This window comes from Vidua chalybeata, chromosome 5 (genome assembly GCF_026979565.1).
Source record: "Vidua chalybeata isolate OUT-0048 chromosome 5, bVidCha1 merged haplotype, whole genome shotgun sequence".
NCBI lineage: Eukaryota > Metazoa > Chordata > Aves > Passeriformes > Viduidae > Vidua > Vidua chalybeata.
The window spans coordinates 21,238,553-21,260,742 of record NC_071534.1 but is presented as its reverse complement, the minus strand read 5'-3'; the positions used below and the strand labels follow the sequence as shown (position 1 = coordinate 21,260,742).

Genomic DNA, 22,190 nt, shown 5'->3' with positions numbered 1-22,190 from the left:
CATGACTGCTAGTAGTGACCAGAGCAGGAACTTTCTTAAGAAATTATGCATTTGACATTTATGTGATCATTTGTCTCCCATAAGCATTTCTTGACAGGTTCTCAGAATTCAAATTCACCTTCTGTTCTGGAATATGGCAGGGCTCTGCTTACCAAAATGGAAGAGTTTAAATAAAAAGTGTATTTTCAACTACAGTAATTACACTGGAATTAACACAGAAATTTCCAGCCTTATTTAAAATTGTGCTCCTGTACTCCAAGGAACCTGAAAGCAGGGATTTCCGCTGCCTCCTTTTGTCATAGCACAAAGCTTCATTTTACCAGTCATTTCCCTCTCCACTAAGCTGTCCTTTCTCCTCGTTTCACAAAAAATCCTCAGTGATTAGTGGTCACATCTTCTGCACTCTACCTTACATGGTGTATTTTTCCATCCCTTCTCCATCTTTTCACTGATGTTTCAATCTCTCTTTATATGGGAGTTTTTCCATGCATAGTCCCATCCCAGCGGTCTGACTAAAACACACTCTTCTCCTCCTTTGGAGTGGATCTAAATTGAACTGAAAATTCCCGCCGAAGACATAGCACCAATTTGCATAATAGCACTGCAATATCCCACACACCATACTTGGTGCATTTTGCTTCTCTTTAGCCACTAATTTTGTCCAAGCACAGAACTATTCATTTGTTGAATGTGCTGAAAATATGCAAATGCACTTAATAGAAATGGAAGAATGTCTGTTACTTTTCTCCTTCTTAGACAGTGTCCTCATCCTCCCACCTATCAGAGCTTGTAATTTACCAGCGCTGTTTCCAGGACAAATGTGTCTAAAGAGTCCTAAATTTTAGCTCAGTAATAGGATTACTAAATCCAAATATAGAATGATCCAAATAAATATATAGGGGTTTTGGCCCAGCCTCACTTATTTTACTAGAACACTGCTGTGGGGGTGTTTTGAGCTGTGCTAATATGCAAATTTCTTGGTAATAATCATCTTTTCTTCAGATTCCTTCAACTGGAAACTAATGCATTTCAAGGAGGAAAATGTAAAGAAAACAGCAACAACTGAAATAGACTCAGTGGGGAAGGTTTTCAGATTTGGTTTTTATTTGGTCATTTATTTGTTCAGAAAAAGCAAGCAGCTCAAATAAATAAAAAAGAAAACTCCTTGCTTATGAAATCTAGCAGACAACAGAATGCTCTTGAGTGATGTGGTAAACACTTCAGGTAAATTACCTGAGACATTTAACTGTGAATTTAATCCAGGACTGTAAAACATCCCATTCTTTCTGTGCTCCAAGTGCTTCACCAATACTCAATAGCCTTCCCTGGCTGGTACTGTTAAGAAAAGAAATGAGTTATGACTGGGATATACACTGATGTAATCTCTCTACTTCTCTCTATGTAAGTACACTGTTACATCCTGCATAGGAACAAACAACAGGTTTTGTGTTGTGTTTTTTTTACATTCCCCCATTCTGAAATCATGACTGAAACCCACCAAACTCTTCCCTAGATCTCTCACCAAAATAAATGAGGGGCACACAGGCCCATGTGCCTTATTTAGGACCAGCACTTCTTAGGAGAACAATTTATCCCCCTTGTGTACAAGTGATCAGTACACAGCCCAGGCACATGATAAGGATTTGAGAATCACTGGGAGGCTGGTCAAAACTGCTTCTCAGACTGTCACAGCTTCAGCATCCCCAGACAATACTGAAGATCCTCAGCTTCCATCTGGAGAGCAATTGATGAAAGAAAAGAAGAAATTTCAAAATGTTGTTACACAGTGCAGCGAGCAACGAGCTGAAGGAGCTTCCATGCTGATTCATCTTGAAGCACCTTAACTTCTTCTGAAGGTTTCTGATGTGCATTACAAAGAAAATGTTCTCATTTCAAGTTTATCTCATGTTTGTACTTACACTTCAGACCAATACTGTCTTCACACAAAAATTTTAAGCTCAGCTTTATGACTCTTCTGGATGCTTGGTGCAAAGCACAGCTAAAATTCATTTTATAGAGGCCTTTCATTCCTCTGTCTTTCCCAGCATGAGCTCAGCCACAGCCTAGACTTCAGAATTGCCCATTAGGTAGTTCTCTTGTACCAGGTTGTGATGCCACAGGTCATTATTTTTAGGTTCTCCTGTAACCCAGAAAAGTGAGATTGATTTAATTTTATTTCAGATTGTGTCATAGTGAGAGGTGAGGCTTCTTTAAGCAAGTCTGCAAACAAACAATAGTGCAATCACAAGAAACAGTCACTATATGCCTGACCAGCTATATTTACCTCCATACCAAGGGCTAACTGCTTTTACATATTTGGGGAAAGAGGGGTTGATGTCTCCATGCAGAACAGTTTTTCTTTCCTTTGAGTGACATATTCCATTTGCAAAATGAGAATGAGTGCAGGTACGACAGCTCTCTATAAATACTTCTGAGCAAAAACAGCAACAAAAGACAATAATTACATTAGCTAAAATAAGATGTTGGCACAAAGACAAATGAATGCAAGCTAACCATGTATACATTCAACCTGGTAATTAGGAGATGGTTCCTAACCATCAGACAAAAGAGACTCTGTCTCCCAATGAGAATTGTGGGGGAATGAGACTTGATTACTTTAAAGATAAAGATTGATCAGTTTACAATAAGGGATTGAATGACAGTGGTCCTACAATAGCAGAGGACAGCACTTGATGACTCAGATCATGTTGTCTTATCCAGTGACCGTGAAAGCATTGAAAATTACCTGTTATGTAAAACACATAAAATGTCCTGCAACACCCCTAACTTCTCCCAACACGTACCACTCTGCAATTCATAATTTTTTGTTATTCCTCATCTCTCATCACATCAGTACATTTCCTTGCCTTTATTGTGACTCCAGCCTTGGTGAGACTGGAGCCTTTTTCACATGTTGTCTCTTGCCCATATTTTTGCAGCAGCTCCATAGACTATGGCATGCTACAGTCACAAGCTTGGCATTAACTCAGCTGGCATCTCAAGAATTTTGCAGGCAGCACTGTCCTGTCGCCAGCCTCTGCAAACTCCACTGCCACTTTCGAGCTGTTCAGGTAACGGTGAAATCTCCTGCTTTTCCCAAAAGTTCTGATCTCCAGCAATGGCATCTGTAGCCAGAAGCAGAGGCAATATGCAGGATTGGTCCACAGAAATTGCCATGAGCCATCTACATTATCTGGAGAGAAATACTAGTAATATGGTAATTTCTGCTACCCAATATAGGACAGATGTCAACAATCTTGATCTGTCATAAACAGAAAGCTACAGGAATGAAGCGCCCCAGAGTTACAGGCTTTTTTCCCTAAAGGTGAAGGATCATGCTACAATGTCTAAAAAGAGAAGAGCAGGTCAGTCTGACCTGTACAGAAGAGGGCTATAATGGAATCAAGGTATGAGAGGAGGAATTTAAATAAATTAACAGATTCAAGGAAAAAAAATGAAAATGCAAACCAAGAATACAGATAGAGCTGAATGCCTGCTGTTTTATGGGACCAGGGCTGTGAGCAGACACCAGCAAGATGTCCAGGGAACAGGCAGGGAGGACAACCTCAGTGCTGAAAGCAATGCAGTAAGCATTGAATGGCTCTGTGAAACTCAGATTAAACCAATTCTACTTCTCTTGTAGGTGATGAGAAGGGAGACAGCAAAATCAGGCAAAAGAGGCAAATTCAATGCTGAGAAATTGCCTGCATTTAGCCTTTCCCTTTTGTGTATCAGCCCAGTATAGCCCTTTCCCCTTTCCTTAACCACTTGCAGGAACAGGCTCTTCCTCTCCAGACCCCACAAATCCTACTGCAGTTCACTGTACTTCTTCCCTTCCAGATGGACACTGACCTCCCATCTCACCTTAGCTCTCTCAGCATGAATACAGAGGGTGCAGCACAAGGAGCAGGGGAGAAGGTGTGTCCATTGTGACAGATGCTGTGGCTCCAGGGAACATTCAGGCTGCTGTATTGACATTACAAATGAATGAACGCACCTTTGTGGTTTCATTAATGACTGTACTGAAAGATGAAGAGGCATGAAAATGAATGCATCCTGCAAAAAAGCAAAGACAAATGGGAACTAATTTAAATAAAGCCCCAACACCGAAACAATGCACATAACAAATATTTTGAAGTCTTGATTCTCTAAGGAAGCATGTCCTTGTATTCAAAGAGGAGTCAACAGCATTGCTTATAAATAAGACTGAGGAAATTATATGGGTGAGGCAATTGGCAAGCAAGCAAGCAAGGTTCATTAGACCTAAAGTGACTGTGACATCGTGGTCACTTCCTCCAGTTTCCTGTTTAAGGGCAGCTTGGTAGTTGGTAACAGCTACAAAACACAAGTGCTGTAAATGTGCACAGAGAAGAGTAACACTGACTGTGCAAAACAAGCAGCAAGACTAATAAGTGCCACAAGAGTAGCACTGTCTGTGTGCTGCTTTTCTTCTAGGCGGAGAGAAGAGGTTTTAAATGAGGTCCCATTCCAGTTAATGCCAAAACATCTCAGAATCTAGGGAAAAAATATTAGAAACTGAAAGGAGTAAAAAGAGATTTATGAGTTGCAAAACTATGACAGGTAAAATTGATAATTGTTCACACAGGTGAGTGCTGAATTTAATTCAGTGCATAACTTGGTTGTAAGCTCATGCTCATGTTATTATTCATTCCTCTTACACTCATTTCACTTGAGACACCACAAAACTAAGTACTAAAACCCAATGAAACAAAAGAGGGCTAGTAAATCTAGCAGCTTGGACTGTTGTTCAGTCAGGAGAAAATAAGCAGACAAAGAAGCATGGTGGAAATAAAGTGGGGAAAGCAAGGCCAGATTGGGTGGCTTCATGGGCAGTAAGTCCTTAGTACATAACTAATCTTGCATTAAGCATAGGGAATGATACACACATCCTAAAATGTTCTGCACTGCCAAGAGCATTTTATACATTATGTAACTCACAGCCAAGAGTACACCTGAGGGAACATACCATGCACCCTTTTGCCATTTCTTTCCCAGGGATGTAGGCAAAAGAATGCAAGATGCTCTGAGCAAAAGGAATAAGCAATATTCTCACAACAGTCTGAGACTGACTGAAGTTGCACTTCAGGTCTTAAAAACTATAGGGACTGTTTGATTTTCTGATTCCCTCGCTATGACCTCCTATATTCCAGAGTACAAAGAAACAATTCTGTCAAGTGTTAAGAATTTGAAGGGGTTGTGACTCTCAAATTTGCTATCAGCATTCTGACATTTTCCCCACCCAACCTGTTTAATCTAGGTGTATACTCTAAAGAGATTCCTGGATTTTCTGGAAAAGCAAAAGGCTAAGGTGTCTGAAAGCACACAATAAATGCCAATGTTTTGTGCTGGCTGGTTCCCTTTATGAGCTCTGAAGAATGGGAATGATTGAAATGAATTTTTCTGAGCATTTCTTCGCTGATGAAAAGTGAAGTAGAAGGGACTATATGTTATTGTTGTTACTATTACAATTCCTATTATTATTACTATTATGTTTGTTCTGTGGGAGGAAAGAAACTTGGATGGATCTCAGCAAGAGAAGTCTGAATGATTGCTACTTCAGTGGCTTTATGTGCAAGTATCCTGCTAGATGTTCATTTTTGCAAATTCACCTGCAAATTAATTCTCTCTCATACACACACAGTCCCTGACACAATCGAATACCTATGAACCATCCAGCACTTAAAACATTAAACTGCAGGGGAGCTCAAATGCTTTCTCTTTCTAGGGTGCAGAATATTAAACACACCATCCCCACGCATTTACTAGCTATCATTACCAAATGCTTGCTCTCATCAAATACCAGGATAATTTAAGCTTTCAATTTTCAAAGCAATCTGAATCCCTGTTTCTTTTGGCTGCACGTAGCCTCTCCCAACCATGCTCATGGCTTCTTCTGACTTGCTCCCATTCTGCCTCCACCTGACCCATAGGCCAAGAGCTCCCAGGAGCTGACTGATGTTTCTGTTATGTCCACAGATGTTTTTGTACAGCTTGTAATATGAGCAAGAAAGCATCAGAGTATTAAAAACACTATTTAAAAAAAAAGACTATAAAAAAACCCTGTGATTTTGTTGTGCTGTGCACGGTCAAATGGGGTATGAATCCACCACTGGGACCCTTAGAATCATCACCAATAAGCAGAAGTAAAGGAGGAGGTCACATCAGGTTCAGCTCTGGCAAGATCCTGGTCATAAATTGGCAAAGGCAGTCGTCCACCTTGGTGATTCCTCCCTCGGTTACAGTCTGGAGGGCAAGGAGTGATTTTGGCTTCGCCAGTAGCACCGTGTACATGCATGAGAACATCAGCACAGGCTTTGTGCTCAGCCTGGGGGCTGGCCCTGTTGTGTCACAGCTGAGGCACTTGCAGACACTGATCTGGGTGTGCAAGCTGTACCCCTCACTTCGAATCAAACTACACTTTCACATAGCATAACAGGCATAGGCCTCTATTCTCTTCCAATTCCTCTAGGCCCTACTGGGCTGCAAATAATTACCGTCATCATTCTGTACTCGTCCGGACACAAAAGCATCAGCAGGACCAGAAGGCGGATCTGCAGGGGCTGGGAATGGCCTGTGTGTGATGGGTCGGGTCTAACCGCGGGCACGGCTGGGAACAGCAGCCTGCAGACGGCGTGCGACTGTGAGCAGCCTCTGCCAAAGAGTCACGGGGGCGTCTGCCGGCACCTAAATAAAACGGCAGCCCTTGCATCAGTGGAGATTATGAGATTTAAGGTGAGAATGAAATGAGGTTTGTTGAACCTCTCAACAGGTCAGAGTGAAGAAGGGCTAACGTAGTGGGAAAAGGGATTTCTGACCTTTTTCGACCTGGCTGTTTCCTGGGCTTTTTTAAAATCTCTGTCTTGAAGCCTTTGCAATAATGAATGAGCCTTTTAGAAGATGCTGGGGGCAATTTGTCTTTCTCTTGGCTGCCACCTTTGGACAATCGATAAGAATGGGTGCGAGGGTTGCGTGATGCCTTCAGGGGCAGTAGTCCCGGGTGGGCTGTTCAGTCGTGCTTATCGCTGCCCCAGCTGGCACCGAATCCCACCTGTGCAGTGCATCCACGCAGTTCCTCGGGGAATCAGTATCGAGGGAGATGTGCCCATTCATGTGCGTGTGTGACTAATCTCACGGAAGTGCTGGCTTTTTAACTGTTTAATAACGGGATTTCACCTTTTCCCACTGACCCACCGCGGCAGCAACAAGCGGCCGACAACGAGCCCGGGCTGCGAGCCCAGCCGGCTCAGTCTCTTACGGACACGGACAAGAGAGGCGAAGCTCTGCCGGGACCGCGCAGCACCCGCACACACCAAGAGGAGGCTGTGCCAAGCTAGGGCGAACGGGGGCACCCCTCCAGTGGTGGTGGTGGGGTGGGAGCCGGGGCCGGGCACAGGTGTCCCGTGTGTGTGTCCCCCGCTGGCACGGCCCCGCGGGGACACGCCGCTCCCGGGCCGCCGCGCCGGACATCGATGCGCTCGGCAAGCCGGCGCCCCGCCCCGCGGGTGCCGCGTTGGAGGCGCTCGGCGCTCGGCTGGCCGGCGCTGGCGCGGGTCCCTTGTCTCGTTGTCCAAGATGGCGGCCGCGGGCGGCGGCGCGGCGGGAAGCGGCGGGGCCGAGTGAGGCGGCCGCGGCCCGGGAGCACCCTGCGGCCGCGGCTCGGCGCCGGCGGGCCTTGTCGCCGCTGGGCGGCCCCGCAGTCGGGGTACGCCCGGGCCTGCTGCAGGGGCAGAGCCGCGGGCTGGCGTGAGGCTGGAGCCCGCTCGGGTGAGGGGACGCGCGGGCGGGCGGGAGCGGGGCGGACGAGCCCGCTTTGAACGGAGGCGGCGGCGGGACCTGGGCTCCGGGAGGTGTCGGGGCGCATGCGCAAGCCGGGCCGGCCGCCGGTCCGTGCCCGCGGAGGGGCCGGTGCCGGGGTTCGCGCCCTCGGCTGCGCGCGGAATTCCCGGCGGTGCCGGCCGCCCTCACGGCCCCGGCTGGGAGCGCTGGCGGCACGTGGGCTAAGGGAGCAGCTCCGCAGCCAGTCGGCAGCGGAACCGGCGAGCGGGGTCCGTGCGGAGCCCCGGGGCTGCAGAGGAGCAAGGCTGGGCCTTGAACCCGCAGGCATGTGCGCTGAGGAACGGCAGAAGTGCGGGGAGAGCCTCCCCACTGAGCCTGTGCCATCGCTGCTGAAACCCGGGAATTTGAAGCAGAGGAGCCTAATTGAGGTTTACAAGATGAGAGTAGTTAAGGATATGTTTTGTACTTGCCGGATTGGAGGTCTGGGCTGTGAGCACCTTTGGGCAGTATCTACCAACCTTTGTCCTTGCCAGGCAGATGAGATTTTAAAAGAGACTAAAAGGTATGCATGTAGGTACAAAGAAATCTTAGGCTCTCCAAGTCATCCATTCATGAATGACTGTCTCCACTTTGTTTTGCTGATCAGCATCTGTATTAGTCCCTTTCTGTCTTGAGCAAGGTGTTGTGTGTCCTCTCACTGAAGTCTGTATGACAAACAAACATCACAAAATGTTGACAACGTCTGGTTTAAGATCACTAGCCCACAAGTGGCAAGATGCTCTTTTTTATTGCGGAGTGCAGTGCTCTCTGCATGTACATGTGCAGTGCTCTTGTGTATAGATGGAATCCTTGTGTTTGTTACCAGCAGTATATAATGGTTAGAACACTGTCTTGACATTTTGCAGTGGGTGTTTTCCCAAAACCCGAAGAAACAGCATGTATTCCTATGAGTTCAAACAGAAACATCTCCTGTGTACCCACAAGCCTGATTTAGTTGTGACTTTGCTGTATCAGTTAAGTAACCACTATAGGATGAATGAGTGGTACATTGTCAGCTTCAACCAGTTTATAAAATCGAGTTGCATGGGGGATGTACAAGCACAGGTTCCCTGCTCCCAAAGTATTCCCATGTAGCTTCAGTGTGGAGGGATTGCCATGACAGCTGGGATGAGCAGGCTGCATTGTGTTTGTGGCTGGGTGTTTACACATGTGCACGTACACGCAAACACACAGAGGCAGCTGGCAGCGATTGGATTGATCCCATAGGAGCAGAACATTGATCTTGCTGAGCTGGTCACTGGCTGAGGAACAAAAGCTGTTTGCTCTGAGAGAACCAGAGTGTGGATATTCCACAGCAGCTCTGTCCTGCTGTATGCCCCTAGCTGGCACAGTGGCTCACTTAGAGGAAGGAGCCTGAAACCTGGGGGCAGAGGTTGGGTTGCTGCAGGAGCACTCCTGGCTAATAGGAGTGCTCTCTTCCATCCCCTCTCCCAGGCTGGCATTCAGAATGGCTGCAGTGGTAGCATTGGGGAACACATCAGAAGGATACACACCTCTAATACAAAATGTGTGATCCTCTAGTTAAAAAAAAAAAAAATCTTTTGTCATTTAATTAATTCCTTCTGTCTGGTCCCTTCTTTTTCCTTCACTTCATCTGAGACTCAAGGGTTTGAAATCTCTTTAAACATTCCACTCTTTGCTACAGTGGCTCCTGACAAAAAATGGCTTTGACACAGGGTGCAGTTTTTGTGTGTCATGAAAATCGAACTCAGTTGTCTTCTCACCCTCTTTCTATTTTTGTAAATAAATTAGTTCAGTGATTCAGATATTTTATAAGAAAGGATGGTATTTTCTATATTTAAAATAATACAATATCCATTTTGATTAAAAAACCCAAATCTATCAAGCCTGAAGAGTGACTACTCATTTCCTTTCCCACTGTCTTCCAAAGAATCCTTATTTGGTTCAGAGAAAGTTTCCCCATTTACATAGTGATTCTTCTTTATGGGAGGGTTATTTTCATTCTCTGTTTCTCAGACCTTTTCCTATAGATGGGAACGGGGGAAGGAGCCCAGACGTGGCAACTCATTCACAGGCTCCTGCAGGACCACCATGGCTTATGATGGCGCCAAGAAGAAAGAAGGTATGACTGCTTCATAATCTCAGAGGGATTTGCAAAAAGAATAAACAAATAAAATTTTTAAAAGGGTGCCCTTTGCAGCCCTTTCCAGGCCATGCAGAGTGGGAAAGAAGTTAGGGTGCTGTGGAGCCCTTAAATTTAACCTGGCCAAATTACTGGAGGATCCCAGGCCCTTGACTTCCAGGTGTAAGGTACTGGTACTGGGTGTAAGAACTTGAGAGAAATGGGTGGTATTTCCTACTGCAGGCACCCTGATTGAGAACTCTGCCACTGCAGCCTTTCTTCTCCTTACCAAGTCAATGGGACAGGGGATGAAGGATAAGATACATTTAGTCATGGTAACATTTCTAGGTCCACTTGCCTTTAGGAAGGAACATACAGACATTAGAGATTAAATCTGGAATGATTCTGTTAGAGCACTGAGACCCATACCTCTGGTCAGAGAGTACAGACTGTTTGTTACCTTTCAGGCCTCTGTGCTTGTTGGGTTTTGTGCATCACTCTGTGCCAATATCCTCTGTTAGTTTATTTTATGAGTGGTCCACTTGTCTGTCATTCCTTAATGTGGTATTTAATTTCTTCCTTTTTTTCCCATTTCACATAAATCACAGAGTCCCTAGAGAGTCACCGAAGTGTTGATGACGGGCTGGCACCTGGCAGGATACAGCGAGAGAAAAAGCGCTCGTACAAGGATCTTCTGCAAGAGGAAGACGAGATAGCAACTCAGGTAGAAACCCTCAGAGGAAAGGTTCAAGGTGTAAGGATATGCATAAAGGTAGTGACGGGATGGAATGGGTTTCTTCTCATTTTTTTGATTTTTTGTTTAGAAATGCATGTAGAAGACAGCAAGAGCAGCTAATCATGTCCTGTATTGTTCAGTAACTCTCCTGGGGAAAAGGAGGGGATCAAGCCCTGATTCTGATTTTTCTGGCCTCAGGAAATGAGGTAGTAGGAGTATTGTCCCAGTGTTGATGTAGAACTTTGCAAGTAAGAAAATGCTATGAATAACTTCTTACACACATTTCTAAAAGATAGCATTTACAGTTGTATAAATAGCCAGCAAAGGATGGATAGAATATTAACTGATGCACTGTTGTCTTCCTGATTCTGCAGACAGCCTGAAACGATAGCTCTTGAGAAGAATGAACTTGCCCTGTTTGTCTCTTTGGGGCCTTAATTCTTGAAATCACATAGTGGCAACTTCAGTTTCTTCAAAGCTTTCCTCTTTGAGCTGCAATTTCTGCTGTTAGCTCAGAGGTGGCTATCTAGTGTTTTTTCATCTCAAAAGCAAGTTCTTGTTTAAAATCTTCTACCATGTGGTTGGAATTCTTTAGAGGAGCTTCAGTTTCAGATTCATAAATTGATCAAAACACAGATAATTATTATGTGACATAGAATATTAAGAACATATTTTTGTTCCATCATTCTAGTTGTCACCTCTTTGTACCTCCTGTTACTTTTTCAGCATAGTAAGCATGAACTGCTTTGTTTTCAAGGCTTGACAGTCTATGCATCTGAAGTTATTTCTTAGCTTTTTTAAAGGGTAGATGTCTGTCTTATCAGCTGATCTCCAAGTGATGGCTTGCATTGCCCATCTCTCAACACTTTGCAAATGTGCTTTTTCTTTTTTGTTGCTCCTCTCACTTGGGGGTCTCCCTGCAGAGATCTGTCTTTCAATTTCCTTGGAGCCCTGTTGTGTTGCTGTGCCTACAGAAAGCTCGATGTCAGTTAGGTGACAGTTGTGCTGAAACCAATCCAGACTAATGATATGTTTTGTACTCTCCCACCTATCTGTAACATGTGTTTCATCTTACTTTAAACCTACACTGTGTGCTCTGGGGGACACAGTAAGTTCTCTTTTAGCACCTAGAAAGATGGTCCTGTTTCATACCTACAGATCCTTGGTGTTAGAGTAGTACAAGTAACCCTTGATACCTCCTATAATTTTCTATCTGTTAATAGTCTATGTGACTCTCATATTATTTCCTGCCTTTTTGACAGCAAATTTCTTCTTCTTATTCCAGGACAGTGAGTTTTTTCCAGGGACAGAAGCTCACAAAAAGAAGAGAAAGCATTCCTCTGATGAGTTCTGCTACAGAGGTAAGGAAGTAATCAAGCAGGAGAAGGGACTAACAGATCATGACTTCAAGGAAAGGATGCTCGTAAACCAGTGTCATCAAGCTTTGTGGTTAGCATTTTATAGGAGTAGAGTACATCAACCTGCCTTAGAACAACTGATCAGAGACCTGACACGACACTGATCAGCATCGGACAGGAGTAGATTAGGGAATTATATTTTCAGTCTGTCGTAACAAATTATCATTGTAGGGGGTAGAGATCTTCCATCCCCTTTTCACTGACAAGTTGTAGTTTTCTAACTCATGCCTTCACATTTGACATTTGCTTTTCTTGTTTACCAATTGCATTAAAAACTAATTATACTTACAGGTAAAGAACTTTCTCTGAATTTATAAAAATAAAATATCCGAGGTTGAAAAATAAATGCTTTCTGTTCAGTTATTCTCACAATTAATAAGTTGTCCAGAAAATGACAATTCGGCTCATAGAAGCTTAACACATTTAGGATTTATTATTGGTCCAGTAGAAGGAGAAAGCCAAGCTGAAATTTCATCTTTCCTCAAAATCTGTCTACAGAATGAAAAAGCTCGTATTTTCAACTCATTGGTTTCACCTTGGTTAATAATGTTACAAAAACCTTGCTCTTGAGGTATTTAGATTATTAGATGTATTTTCATCAAAGCATTTTATTTCACAAGTCACAAATGGAGTTTCACAAAGCTTCAAGAACTTTCCTACTGTCTCTCCCTTCCTTAAATTATTTGATCAGCTCAGGTGTCACAGCCTCTGAATTGTTTCAGTAAGGCTGTGCTGAGGTGGATGTGGTTCTGTTTAAGCCAGGATGTAAATCTGTCACCTGTAATTGGAAGGCTCACAGGATTCTCACTTCCCTTCTTCGCCATCTTTAATGAATCATCTCAATGTACATTTCTTTTGATCTTTTTCAGGTGTCTCGCCTTTGGATCTACCATCAAAGAAGAAGAAAAAAGCAGCTTCTAGCCCATCCTCAGCTGATACAACCGTGGATTTACTTAAAGCTATCAACTCACCTTTGGCCACAAGCTCAAAGTCTTCAAAGAGGACCTCTGAAAAATCATCTCATTCTTCCTCTGGCCATTCTGAAAGCAGAAAGGAGCATCCCAAGAAGAAGCTGAGTGGGAGCAGTGGGGAGCACTCAGTGGATGACAGCAGCTCCCACAAATCTAAAAAAATGAAACCTCTTTACGTGAACACAGAGACACTTACTCTTCGTGAACCTGACGGCTTGAAGATGAAGCTCATCCTTTCACCAAAAGAGAAAAGTAGTGCAGCAGATGATGATTCTTTATCCTACTCTTCAGCACCAGCAGCTGTAAAGAAATCTTCAAAGAAATCAGCTCGAGATGAGCAAGGCTCATTCCTGCTGGGGCACGATCTGCAGAGCTTCCTGAAGTCATCCCGGAAAAAGCACAAACCACCTCTAGACTCACATCCACCTTCTGAGAGTATCGGTGCTGACACCTCCCTTCATGCAGAGGGCCATGGAAGCGAGTACGAGGTTTCAGGTATGGAGGCACCACCAGAATCTGGTTCTTCTTCTGGTGGAGAGTTGGAGGCTGGAGAGCTGGTGATAGATGACTCCTACCGGGAAATCAAGAAGAAGAAGAAGTCCAAAAAAAGTAAGAAAAAAAAGGACAAGGAGAAACACAGAGAGAAGAAGCATTCCAAGTCTAAAAAGAGTTCTGGGCACTCTCCTGTGGCAGTAGCAGAAGTAAGAGTGTCACCACCACCTGCCAGTACTCCCTATGTTGTCCCTCCACCTCCTCCTGCTGTTTTTCACTCAGATGGTCAAGGTGAGAAGAGGAGGAAAAAGGAAGACAAGGAGAAGGACAAGGCTGAGAAATGGGAAAAGGAAAAGGAAAGAGAAAAGGAAAGAGAGAAGGAGAAGGAAAGAGAAAAAGAAAAGGAAAGAGAGAAGGAGAAGGAAAGAGAAAAAGAAAAGGAAAGAGAGAAGGAGAAGGAAAGAGAAAAAGAAAAGGAAAGAGAAAAAGAAAAGGAAAAAGAAAGAGAAAAAGAAAAGGAAAGAGAAAAGGAAAGAGAAAGAGACAAAGTAAGGAAAATTTGAAGGGAAAATAGAAATTGGGTGGAGGGTAATGGTGAATTAGGTACTCCATTACAGAGGCATGTTAAATTGAAACAACGGTTAACTGATACCAATTATCAATGGTGTAACTGAAGTGTGTTTGGAAAATATGTCAGCCACTGTGATTTCTGTTTGTAGCAGAAGGAATATATGTTCTTCTGGTTTTGTGGCACAGACAGTCTTTAGACATTAGAGGTTCTCCGGGAAAGTTATACTTAATTTTGCTTGGTGTGGGTCATGTACCAAGCACATCTGCATCTTTTTCTAATGTGACTGGCTCTAGGTATTCCCAGGCAGACTTTTGGACTAGTGGTCAAAGTTTCTGTAAAAAGAAATCAAGCTGTTACCTGAAAATTGAAGATATTTACCCATTTGCGCCTGTATTCAAATGAAATTCTAATTCTAATAGACTACCATGTTCCCAGTTTTGTCCTGTACTTATACATTCAGTTTTCCATGGTTACTGCATAAAGATATGAGTAGCAGAAATGGTAGCTAGCATATGAACAAGTTTACAAATGAGGTAACTGTAACTGTCTGAGTAAATGGGGGAAAGCAGTTCAGATGCATGTTTAGATAGAGAAATAATGCTTTGTATGAGGAATTGGACAGACAGAGCTCAAATCTCTTCAGCCATTATCCTATTCTGTTTGGGAAATTTTCCCTGCTCATAGCTCAGCAATTGCAATACCTTTGCTGTCAATGTACTGTACAGTCTCTTTTCCTGCCAAATGGAAATACTATGTAAGGATGCAAGGAATGGAACAAAACATTATCATGAGGACTTAATTGTTTTGACAGATCTGTAAGAGGTAGTGTGAATAGTATAACAGATACTGGGTTTTATTATAGGTTTTAAAACTGAAATGCATTAACAAAGTTGTATGTTGATCCTGAATTTAGAATAGCAGCTTGTTGAGTTTTGCATGATAAGCCTTGTACTAAGACTGTTCCTGGCTGATTCCTGTGCTTTCATAAAGACTAAATTCAGCCAGAATATGTAAAGAATTGCTTTTTAAGGTTCCTGATCCTGATAAAGTACCATATCTTTCTTTAAGTCTTTAATAAATGCCAAATTCTTATTAAATTGGAGAAGGTCTCGTCATAATTAAAAATCTTTGTTTCCTTTCTTCTTCTGACTAGCCAAAGAAGAAAAACATGTCTGCTTATCAAGTGTTCTGTAAGGAATATCGTACAACTATTGTGTCTGAGCATCCTGGAATAGGTAAGGGAATAATCCAGCCTTCTCTTCTCTTGATTTTACACCAGTCAGATCAATTAGCAGAACATATTATCTCTCTTTCAGACCAACTTCTTAATTTTGACATAATGCAAAGAATCTGCCAATGTTATTTAGAATAAGTGATGGCAAAGGGGAGGGGAGTGGATTTCATGGTCGTATTATAATTTTATTTTAAGCAAGTTGTGAATGTAGGTAAAGAACTTGCTGGCTTTTTCTTTACTTAAAGAGTTACCTTCATTGTTGTCACTTTCCTGTAAATACACAATGACTTCATCTTTCTGCTATCAGCTTTTATTTTAATTTTAAAGAGTGACAGGAATGCACATTTTCAGAACATTGTGGAGAGTTCCAGTTGTAGAATGGCTTGCTTCCTAAATGTGTATGGATGGGCCGGTAAATTTCCTATGTTCTCTCCAGGATTTTATGGTCAAATTTGTTTTAAACATTTTTCTTCTTTCTTTCTTTCTGCCAGATTTTGGAGAGCTAAGTAAAAAACTGGCGGAAGTGTGGAAGCAGCTACCTGAGAAGGATAAACTGGTGAGTGTTTGTGTGAGATGCTTTTGTAAAACAATTTCTGTGAACTAGGTGCTTAGATCAGAATGTGGTGGCAGCATTGCCACAATGCCTTGAAATATGTTACCTATATACTTAAAGCGTGTAAAGGTGGAAAGTATGGAAATCTTGCCCTTGCAAACATAAAACCATTCATTTTGTTCTCATGGGATTGCTTCCTCCTAGCTGCCTCCTAGTGTAACATCATTCTGCCTCCAGGTGCTGGCATCAGGTAACAGAATTACCTAATGTTATGAATATTTCTTTTCTTACCATGGTAACTACAGATCTGGAAACAGAAAGCTCAGTATCTCCAACACAAGCAGAATAAAGCAGAGGCCACCACTGTGAAGAGAAAGGCATCATCTTCAGATGGTGCACCAAAAATGAAAGGTAATTGTTGCACTTTATTTGTCTCATCTCTTTTTTTGGACAGGGAAGGTAGTGTTGCCTGTGGAATAAAAAGCAAAGGTCCTTACCTGCTTCACCTCCCTACCTGCTTTCTCACAAAGCATGACATTTAAATCACTAGTCAAATCAACTTTTCTGTGAGAGTGAGAACAATGTCAGTATTTTTCATAAAGATTTCTTTATCTGATTCATAGAATGGTATTGGTTTTGGCAGTTTAGGGATTGAATTGTAAAAGAGGCAGAAAGGAGGTTCTATTGGGACTGGTTTGCTGCTAGAGGGAAGATGGGTTATTCTTGGTTTAGCATCTCTGATACCAAATCTCTCCAACTGCATTCAGCTGAGGTAGATGTTCTGTACATGTAAAAAAAAAGCTTCAACTCCAAAGACTATGGGACTGGGCCAACAGAACTATTTAAACATCATGCCTATGAGATTTGAACTTTAGTAACTAAATAGGCTTGTGAGTAAAAGAGTGAAAGCAAGGAATATGAAATTTTAATTTGTGTGTTTTTCAGCTTCTCCAACAGGAGTGGTTTCTCCTCACAAAAAATCCCCCACCAGCACCGTGGTGGTGCCTTCCTCACCAGCCAAAGCCCCTGAGACAGATCCCATTGATGTAGCTGCACATTTACAGTTACTGGGTGAATCTCTGAGCCTCATTGGACACAGACTGCAGGAAACAGAGGTGAGCTTGTAACCAGCAATAGCACAGTGATGTCCTGTAATCTACACAATGCATTCAGGGAGATGATTATTTTATTTTCTTAAAAGTTTAACTAGTGGTTTTCTGTTAGGAAGAGAAACTAGAGGTGTAATGCCCTGTTTCTTTGATACATCTCTCTTTATTTTCAGTGAAATAAAAGTCCTCAGTAAACAGTAGGCATCAAAGAAAGACAGGTGCTTTGCAGTTCTAGGTCCTTGAAACCAATTTGTAGTTCAGCAAACTCTTTAGTCTTTTCTTGCTGTATGTTCACCTGGTTTTTGGTGAATCTTCCTTGCTATTTTGTCAGTCTCTGGTCAGTTTCTGTTACTGTTCTACTTTTTAGAAAACTATTAGCCTTTTCCAAGAGGTTTTTTGCATGTCCTCTACTTTTCTGGCAGTATCATATTGCCAGTGCTTTGGATAGAGGCTACAATTGTTTCAGTTTACCTGGTAAAATAATGTCACATTTTAATGGTTTCCTACTGTTATATGACAGTGACTCTGTGAATGCACATTCACACCTGTACGCTCTGAGAACTCAGCCCAGCCTCTTAGGAAAAAACATATTTGTCTCAAATAATATCACTGAGTTTTATGAGTAGCACGATAATCTCACCCCACTATGCTTGCTTATTTTATCAACAGTAAAATAAATGTTCTTGCATTTTGGTTTTGGTATGACTGATTTGACATCATGAGAGGAACAACCAGAGCCCAGAAAAGCACACAGACAAATTCCCTTTCCTGAAAGTATATCAATGACTAAAGCATTTGTTAGAGGCTTAGCATTTCTTTAACTTCAAAAATAGAACTACTATTGTCATCAGACTCACGTAGTTAACAAAGTTGATGGTACAAAATGGCACAGAAAATATATTACAAAAATTTGTGGAATCAGTGTTTTATGCAACTGACAACTTCCTCGTGTTTTCTGTTGATTCCTGCTTTTATCTTGCACCAGTTCATTGCCTCTTGAACTCTTAAATTTTTTGAGCCAGCAGTCTCTTTGTGAAGCACAAGGCACAGTTTTGTTACTGTGTAGATAGTGAAAGTGGACTGGAGGAGCTGAAGATACAGTATCTGCTTGAGAGTGGATACAGTTGAGAAAGAAGCACAATTTTCACTACTCATCCCTATCCAATTTTTTTCTTCCCTCACGACCAGGGAATGGTGGCTGTTTCAGGAAGTTTGTCAGTACTCCTAGATTCAATCATCTGTGCTTTGGGTCCATTGGCATGTCTGACCACACAACTGCCTGAGTTGAATGGCTGCCCAAAGCATGTTTTGGTGAGTTCTTTGTGGTTATTTTCTTTCTAGCACTGTTAATTTCAGTAGAGTCCAAATAGAGCTTTTTTTGATTAATCATTATAATATAATTATAATTCCAATGCAGTAAGAGAATTTGTCTTGGTCATGGGCTTTTATAGAGGAATATTTATTGAAATTCTTACAGATATTACCGTTGTACTATATTGCGTAACCTTTTTTTCTTTCACTGGCAACTGACCTAATATTTGTAGCATTCATTGCAGTGTGGGTAGGTCCTGTTTTAGTCATAATAGAGTCAATCAATGTGAATCAAATAAAAGTAAACTAGATTTTCAAAAGTCCTAATTTTCCATAAAGATAAAACCCACCTTCTAGCTGCTCTTTATCACACAAGCTGTTTTTCATTCAGTAGCATAAAAACCAGTTTGTGATCTCAGGATTCCTCATGTGATGGTGTAGGACCTTTTACAAGTGACTGAAATCTTCTCTGAGCAAAGAAAAATAGTCTCTGTCTTAAGGAGCTGCATAACTACAGTTTCTTTTCCGCTTCAAGCTACTCTTAATATTGAGCCCTGATTTAGCAGCAGCTCATGGCATCTGTGTATCCTGATGTGGACATAGATTAAGATGGCAGCAGCCATCAGGAGTCATACTTCCTACAAGAGACATGAATAAAGCAGCAAAGGAGAGGAGCAAAAATAAAAAAATACAGTCCGCAAAAGTTAAGAGACTAAAAACAAATCCAGCAGAGGGGGCAACAAAAATGAGATATGAATTGACATGTCATAATAGGGCAGCCCAAATGTTTATTCATTACGAGAATGGACTGTCAACAACTGGAACAGAGTTGACAGTTTAGTCTGTGAACACCCACAAAGTGGCTCTCTGCACAAAAGCTGAGTCAGTGGGGTGTTCCCATCTTAAGCCATGGAAAAACTGATGGTTTTTTTCCTTCCCGCTTGCCAAGTTTATTTAGAGCAGTGACGCCACACGATCAGTGGTGTTTATTAGGAACTCAATCAAGTTATTGTTATAAGGAGCAATAGAGCTTTAGGTGAATTATGGCAGCTACGCATCACTTCTGGAAACCCCTGTTCAGGAGCTGATAATAAATCTGACTTTCACAGTCAGGTACATAACGACAGTGGGTGTTCTGAGACATGATTGTGTTTCAATTTATATTTGAGACAGTAGGTGGCATTGTAAATTCTAGAATCACAACTGGTGCAGCTCCACCTCCTCCATCTCTCAGTTAAAGGTGCTGCTCCTAAGGCCTCCTTCAGCTATCCAGCCACAGGCTTGAGCTTACTGAAACACTGCATCTGAAAAACGTACAGCTGGGTCTTTTTTCTGATGGGCACGAGAAGGATTCCTACTCTCAGAATTCTGTTACGTTTTCCAAGAAAAACTGAAGGGCACTTCTTTTTGCCATCTATTAGAGGTGATCAATAGGCAGCTTTGCTTGGCTCATTCTATGATAACTTGTAACCCAAGTAACTGTGCTTAGTACCCCCACCTGTGCCATTTTTTAAGGATTTCAAGTTATTACCTGATGCTAAAAAACACCAAATTTCTTTTCCCAGTCAAACACACTAGACAACATTGCCTACATCATGCCTGGACTTTGATGGGAAAGGATCCTGGGATGTACTCAGCCTCTTTGTAACTGACTTGTGTACATGCACTATGCCGGCGGTCCTGAAGGGCTCCATGTGGAAGCTTTTAAAGTTTTATATATGTATAGTGTATACATAGGATTGTAACTATTTGACTTCTATTTTATGAAAAGTTGTGAATTTAATCTGAGAAAACCCTTTTGTGTTGGTGGGTGAAATGTCCTCCAATCTGGAAGTATTTTTTATGAAGAATTCAGAAAGCTTTTGAGATATTTGCCTTAAATTCAGATTTAGTGGGGGAAGCAAACAGAGAATGGACTCCTCAATATAAACAAGAAAGCTTTCACCATGAGAGGGGTCATTGAAACAGGTGGCCCAGAGGGGTTCTTGACTCTTCATCCTTCATGATATTCAAAAACTGAACAAGCAGCCTGCTCTTGTTGGACTTGCTTTAAGAAGGGAGATGGACCAGATGATCTCCTGATATCCCTGCCTAAACTAAAGTATTCTGATATTCTGTGGGCAGGTAGAGATGATACATTTTGGACCAGGGAATAGAACTGAATTCTTCACCAGCCCTATTTGTAACTCTTTCTGTTTAAAACACACTTCTTGAGGGGAAAGCTGGATGGCTTTTTGCCTCTTGGTCACTTTCTCCAACCCCTACTCCTCAGTCAGTAATAACTGAAAGTTGTCATTATCAGCTGGCTGGTCTGGTAGCTGGTATTTCAAGTGAAGTAGACGACAAGAAGTTTAATTTTTCCTTATGGACTCATACTCAAATCATCATTAGCACAATGTATCAACCCATTGCATTGGCTTGAGAGAATGAACCTCCTGCTGATTTTTCCACGGCATGGTCGGCGTGCTTTGATGGAAAGGAGTAGAGAAGCAGATGGGAAAAACTTGGATTGCTTCTGCCTGTCTTGCCGCTGTTTTGTGAAATGGCTCATCCCCCATCTCTCTCACCAGTGCTATTGCAGGAGCTGTGGTGCTGCTGCAAGGCAGTAACCAGTGGCCAGTTTGAAGCAGTTACAGCCAAGTAAGGCACATGTGGGTTGATTGGACCGGTTTCCCTTTCTTCCAGCCACGTACTTGGAGTTTGGTTTTCTGCTCCTCTGGAAGAGGAGCAGCAGGAGAACACTTGATTCCTGTTTAGGCTTTTGTCTGTGTGTATGTGGTGTTCATATCACATGTATTTAACTTTTACCAATATCTGTAACAGATTTTAATTTATCCTGTATATTTCTCTGTGTGTGTGTGTATATATTTTTATATATACATAATTTAAAAGCAAAAATTCCTCCCTCAGCCAACAGTGTGTGAAAATGTGAATCAAGTTTTTCTCAGCTCACTTCCTGCAGGAATCAACTCTATGTATAGTAGTAAGCATGGGCATTGTGTAAAGAAACACCAGGAAGATTCTAAGAGTTTGTAGAAACAGGCTATCTTGTGAAGGTGGGCAGAACAACTGAAATATTATTTGACTCAGGCCTTATCAGCTCTGAAACAGCAAAGTTTTAAAATTAGAGAAGAGGCATTTTTTACTTCCAAGTAAGTCTAGCTTCTGTTTTTTAGGACAGTTGACAGTGAGCTGTCCCTCATTGTGGCTGAGCCCCAAATCAGAAGTAAATTAAATCCTGGGGTGTGGAGGGTTCTTCTCCCCATGCCTTTTTGCCATGTATTCCCCAGATGTGCCTGTACAAGGTAGTCTGTCTCTTACAGATCTTTTCTCAGTGCAGTGAGGGGTTTTCTCAGCAGAAGGTTCTCAGACCACCAGGCCAGAACACGTTTTAACAGCTTAGGACAAATCCCAATGGGCCTGGAAATAGGAAGGGCCCAGGAGGGAGGCAGTCCAATCCTGCTTCAGATCCTGGCCCATACTAAAGCATCTGCTGTTGTGAGCAGCACAAAATAACTGGCTCTTTCCAGCCCTTCACAGTTGAGAGCATTGTGGTGAAGGGGTAGATCTGCTTTTGAAGAAACAGAAGGGGATTAACTTTAGCTTTGTCCTCTGTACAACTGAAAACTCTTGAAGAGTGAAAAACACACACGACCCTGGTGTATTGTATTTTTATTAAAATTTGTACACTTTGTATAATCTGTATCTTGTGGTATTTGGTACTATAGGGAAACTTTGTCAAGACTTAGCAGTTTTTATATTTTTGTTATTTCTTTGCTGTTTGGTCCAGATTACATTACAATTATACACAGACTTTTTTGTACTGTACTTACAATATAATTTTTTTTTTAACTT

The 22,190-nt window shown here is 42.2% G+C and overlaps 1 protein-coding gene and 1 long non-coding RNA gene across 2 annotated transcripts; one reads left to right on the top strand and one right to left on the bottom strand.

Annotated features, from left to right (window-relative positions):
• Positions 1-1,081: 1,081 nt before the first annotated feature.
• On the bottom strand, positions 1,082-2,135 carry LOC128788816 (uncharacterized). The gene is made up of 2 exons (XR_008431215.1): positions 1,920-2,135; positions 1,082-1,335 (listed from the first exon to the last, which is right to left on the bottom strand). It is a non-coding gene; the product is annotated as an uncharacterized LOC128788816 (long non-coding RNA).
• A 5,519-nt stretch (positions 2,136-7,654) lies between these two features.
• HMGXB4 (HMG-box containing 4) lies at positions 7,655-22,187 on the top strand. The gene is made up of 11 exons (XM_053942340.1): positions 7,655-7,785; positions 9,835-9,940; positions 10,549-10,664; positions 11,962-12,037; positions 12,964-14,105; positions 15,282-15,363; positions 15,854-15,918; positions 16,221-16,326; positions 16,861-17,030; positions 18,213-18,335; positions 19,901-22,187. The coding sequence occupies exons 2-11, from the start codon at positions 9,910-9,912 to the stop codon at positions 19,943-19,945; spliced, it is 1,956 nt and encodes a 651-aa protein (XP_053798315.1). The 5' UTR covers positions 7,655-7,785; positions 9,835-9,909; the 3' UTR covers positions 19,946-22,187.
• Positions 22,188-22,190: the final 3 nt, after the last annotated feature.